This window comes from Antrostomus carolinensis, unplaced genomic scaffold, assembly GCF_000700745.2.
Source record: "Antrostomus carolinensis isolate BGI_N321 unplaced genomic scaffold, ASM70074v2 scaffold11081, whole genome shotgun sequence".
Classification (NCBI taxonomy): Eukaryota; Metazoa; Chordata; class Aves; order Caprimulgiformes; family Caprimulgidae; genus Antrostomus; species Antrostomus carolinensis.
Window position 1 is genome coordinate 1 of NW_010294815.1, and position 4,791 is coordinate 4,791.

At 42.7% G+C, this 4,791-nt stretch overlaps 1 protein-coding gene across 1 annotated transcript in view; it reads left to right on the forward strand.

Annotated features, from left to right (window-relative positions):
* The first annotated feature begins 2,070 nt into the window (after positions 1 to 2,070).
* The window catches only part of TXK (TXK tyrosine kinase), a 15,439-nt gene continuing 12,718 nt past the window's right edge, over positions 2,071 to 4,791 (forward strand). The window contains exons 1-3 of the mRNA XM_010177760.1: positions 2,071 to 2,144; positions 2,381 to 2,483; positions 3,298 to 3,503. Of these exons, the coding sequence (XP_010176062.1) occupies positions 2,071 to 2,144; positions 2,381 to 2,483; positions 3,298 to 3,503 (383 nt within the window). The remainder of the gene's footprint in view (positions 2,145 to 2,380; positions 2,484 to 3,297; positions 3,504 to 4,791) is intronic.

Consider the following 4,791-nt stretch of genomic DNA (forward strand, 5'->3'; position numbering starts at 1 on the left):
TATTGGAACCTGGGGTTGTTCCTGCCCAAATATGCTTCCAAGGCACTAATTAATACTGCTTTGGAGACATTCACTACTTAACACTGTGACAATATTTTACTCTTGAATTTATGGGGTTTTATGGGAAAAAAAAGCAATGGTAATAAACCAGAAATAATTTTTTTAAAGTTATTTTCGTTCCAAGCTTGTTCTTACCTAGAACATTAATAATCTCAGCTCTGTAGTAAATCAGTTTGAAACAGCTGAGGAACAGTTTAATGTACACTGGAAAATTATGCAGCAAATTGCATTGCCCTTATCTTTTCAGCTGGTTTCTTTAAAGAAATCTGTCGGTGTCAGCTGGCTTTGGTATTTGTAATCGCTGCATTTTGCACAGCCGTCAGTGGAAATTTTTATCAAAGACTTGATAGTGTCTTCTGATTAATGTAGGCTGCCAGCTTCCCACACGGTAGGTTCTTCACAGGATGCAACAGTCTAAGGGAAATTGCCCCATGAGTTTCAAGATAAATACTCTAACCAAACACATATGAGACAGGTCTCTTCCTCTTCCAGCTAAGAACTAGTTTTGGCCTTGTCTTTCTCATTGTCCCTTCTTTTATTAGTGCAAGATTTGCTAAATTAAGTGCCTTCATAGAGGAAATAATCACATTTTTATTGTGTAGTAAGGCTGATTAATGTTTTGAGTGCTAGGATGCATACTCTCAGCAAACTTGGCCGAAACCTTGGTAACAGGCATTGCCAAAAAGTCTTACAGAGCACCAGAAGGGACATCCTATTTATTCCAGGCTGGATTAAGTCATTAGGATCAACAAGCCAAAAATGCCATGAGAGAAAAACAAATAAAGTGGAAGACACTGGTGGGAGAAAGAAGTATCCTGTGAAAGAAAAAACAACAAAATACTGAGACCTTGGATATTCTATTTCAAATAACTTTCTGAGGCTCATTGGAGTGGGATATAAAGTTCATTTTCTGCCAGTGCTGTTGAATATGACTGGAGCCTTGTCTCTGTATGCCTGGCTCTCGTGCTTCCTAAGAGATTATGCATCATACTCCAGAGCCTGAGCCTGGCTTGCTGGTGCTGCCACCCTCTCACTTGCCCAGTGGTGATGCACAACAGTGGGATGGTGCAGGAAGCCAACCCAGCAGAGAGCAATTCCCCACTGGTTTAGCATCCCGTCTCGCTCTGTTGCGGATGAGATGAGCAGCAGTGCGGAGCGAAAGGGGTTGGGGCCATAGCTGCCGCAGCTTGGCTTAAACTGCCATGGGAAACAAGCTGGGGAGAATAGGTCTCAGCCTAAGTAGAAGTGGACCAGAGCAGATGTCAACTGTTTACCTCATTCAAATCTTCTTAACGTGTTCCAATCTATTTAATAACATATCCTCTCTGCTGCTAGTCCAAGATATACTAGAGGGATTTCTCTGTAAATGCGTGATGTATGTGTTCCATGTATTTGTCTCAGGATTATCAACCACTTGGTAAGTGAGTGTAAAGCACATCTTTGGTAGAATTTAAACCTTACTAAGGCATATATTATATTAATGACTGCAACGGAAACAGGAAAATCGGTATTAATTCAAAGAATTGAACGTAGCATGTTCTTTAATAAACCTCCCAATAAGAAAAAGCTTCTCCTGCAACTGTGGTTTTGTATTTGACCTGAATAATCTAAAAATTATGTCACTGCTGAAGGGGACAGTTCTTCATCTCCTGTCCCTGATGATGTTCTCGTCCCCTTTATTGCACTGGTTAAAGCTTGCACGGGGTGGTGTGATCAATCAGAATGGTACTGATTTGGCTGACAAACTCTTTTTTTCTTTCTGATTTAGTGAGCTGATTTAACTCATCACATGGTCTTATAATTGTTAAGACATTGTAAGGGAGAGAGTGGGAGCAATTAGAAGTGGTGTCAGGAAAGGTCTGCTGTTTTTGGTAGATGCAAATTCAGCCTTAATGATTTGCTAGATATCTCATAGCAAGACAGAATTAATAATGGGGCTAAGAACATAGGGTAGTCCTTAATTCTGTAAGTTTTGTGAACAAACAAACAGGAATACTGCAAATATGGGAAATGTTCTTTTTCACAGATCACACCATCCAGTCTGTTTTCTGCTGCTGCTGCTGCTGCTGCACAGTGCAAAAAAGGTATGTGAAATGCTTAAGCTTTTCAGCAGTTATGATGATTGACATATCTACACAGAAAGGACTTCTAAAAATCTTGCTATTTTCAGCAGAAATGATAATTGTACAGAAGTTTAGAAAAGTTCTACCTTGCATATCCCCAATACCCAGGGAAGGCATACGTATTCATGAGTTAATATTTTTATGTGAATATTTATAGATACATATTTACACAAATATTTCATGTTTTTCAAAATCAGAGCAATGAGAACAAAAATGAACCTGGACCCTGATACTGGCCTGGTGACCCAGTACTCAGCCTCACAACCAGACATTTCCTATGCATCTACTTCGAAGTGCAGGGTAAGTAACGTGTTGGCAGGTGAAAAGAGAGAATCGAGGTGATGTGCCATGTGGTGGCTCAGTACCAGAACAAGCAGAGGAGTAACTAACTTGAGCACGTAAGGTGCTTCATTGCATAAAAATTAGAGAGTAAAGGTATCCAAAGGTTCATACTGATGTAAATACAGGGTCATAGTGAGGATTCCCAAGCTCTCTGTCATGCACAAAGTGTTTTTTTCTCCCACTTCTGGGTTTGGGTGATGGAGGTGGGAAGGGTGGGACTGCCCTGTGGGCAGATGCGAGCTTGCCTTGCTCAGCTGGCACGTGAAGCATCCACCTCAATTTTACTAGATCTAAGTAGAATGATCTGAGCTTTCAAAGTGCAGATAATTTCAAAATAACCAAGTGCAAACTATAACCTAACTTGATGCAAAAGAAAATTATTATGCTCCTGCCAATTTACTAACAAAGTCTGCAGTGCCCTCCATGTTAATTCTCCAGAAAAATGACTGGATTTCCAGACATTATAAATCCACTAATTTCAGTGCTGCTCTGCTTTTACACTAGCTGGAAAACTGTTCCAGCATTCATACCATGTAAAGTCACCTCGATTAGGTAGATGGCTTGTTTGTTATTCACTGTACTTATCATTTTTGGTTCTGCACCAAACTACTCAAATTTAAGTCTCACTGCTTTACAACGGATGTGCTTACAAGGGGAAGCAATGACCATGATTGGTTCCTTTTAGTTACTGAGATGGTATAATAGAGAGGGAATTAAGCAAGCAATAGCAGGGAGAAAAGACTAACTATGAAAGATACTTTTTTTTCACCAGCGTAAGAGGCAATTGCAGTTAAAGAACAAGCTGTTACCTCCTCTACCTGCTGAAGCCTTGGAAGACTACACAAAAAAACCCAGAGTTATTGCACTCTATGACTTTTTTGCTAGAGGACCCTCAGATTTATCGCTGAAGAAGTCAGAAGAATACATTATCCTCGAACAGTATGACCCTCACTGGTGGAAGGCAAGAGACCAACATGGGTAAGAGAGTGGGCATCTATCTCAATCTTCCTACACAGAAAGAAAAAAACCCAAATCAACCCCTGCAAAAGTGGGCAGAGATATATGCAACAATATAGGGGCAGGTTTGAAAGTGTTCAGCTATGTACGAGTGAAGTGGTTTCAGCCTCAGCTAAGACCAGGCAGTCCTGAAATCACTGCCCCCCACCCAGTGAGATGGGGAAAGAAATACAACAAATGGGTCGTGGGTTGAAATGAGGACAGGGAGGGTTCACTCACCTATTATGGTCATGGGCATGCATGGAGTCCTTCACGGCCTACACATGGGTAACTGCTCTGCCATTGAACCTCCATGGGGTGCAGGGTACTCCGTTTACCTTCTCTCACTCCTTGCTGACCTGGGTGTCTGAAGTTCTCCGTTTCCTTCCCTCCTCCTCTTGTTGTTAATGTCTTTTTTTTTCATCTCAATGGTTTCCTGCTGGCTCTCTCCTTCCTTGCCAAGCCAGTTCTCCCCCACATAAATATGGATTTGAAGAGGCATTTCCCTATTGCTAATTGGCTCAACCTGGTCTGGAGGCAGACCTGCCTTGGAGCCGGGGGAGCTTCTCAAAGCTTCTCACAGGGGCCACCATCACTATAGCCCCTTCCCCCACTACCAAAAGCGACCCCCCTCCTCTTCCCCCACCTCCCAAACCCAACACAAAGCACATAGATTGACTGAGCAGACTTTCAGCAGTGTTTGGCACTCCAGAAATGGATGTGGAATCTAGAATCTGTTAGGAATTCAGAGTTGAGTCTTAAGACTTGGTAATTTCCTGAGCAACATAAGGGCGTTCGAGGACCATGTGAATCACTGGGCTCTGAGCCATGTGCAAATCCATCTTTCCATCCTTCAAGTGCTTTACAGTGCACTGTATGCATGTAAACACTTCATAAAGACCACAGGGATTATTAAGACGTGCTGAAGTGCAGCCCTGCAGAGAGGAACCTGGGGGTTCTGGTTGATGGCAAGTTGAACATGAGGCAACCCAAGAGGGCCCAACTGTGTCCTGGGGTGCATCAAGCACTGCATTGTGAGCTGGTTGAGGGAGGTGATTGTCCTGCTCTACCCTGCGCTGGTGCGGCCTCATCTCGAGTACTGTGTACAGTTTTGGGCGCCACAGTACAAAAAGGATATAAAGCTACTGGAGAGTGTCCAGAGGAGGGACACTAAATTGGTGAAGGGTTTAGAGAGGAAGGCATATGAGGACAGGCTGAAGTCACTTGGTTTGTTGAGCCTGGAGATATCCTCGCAGTCTATAACTTTCTC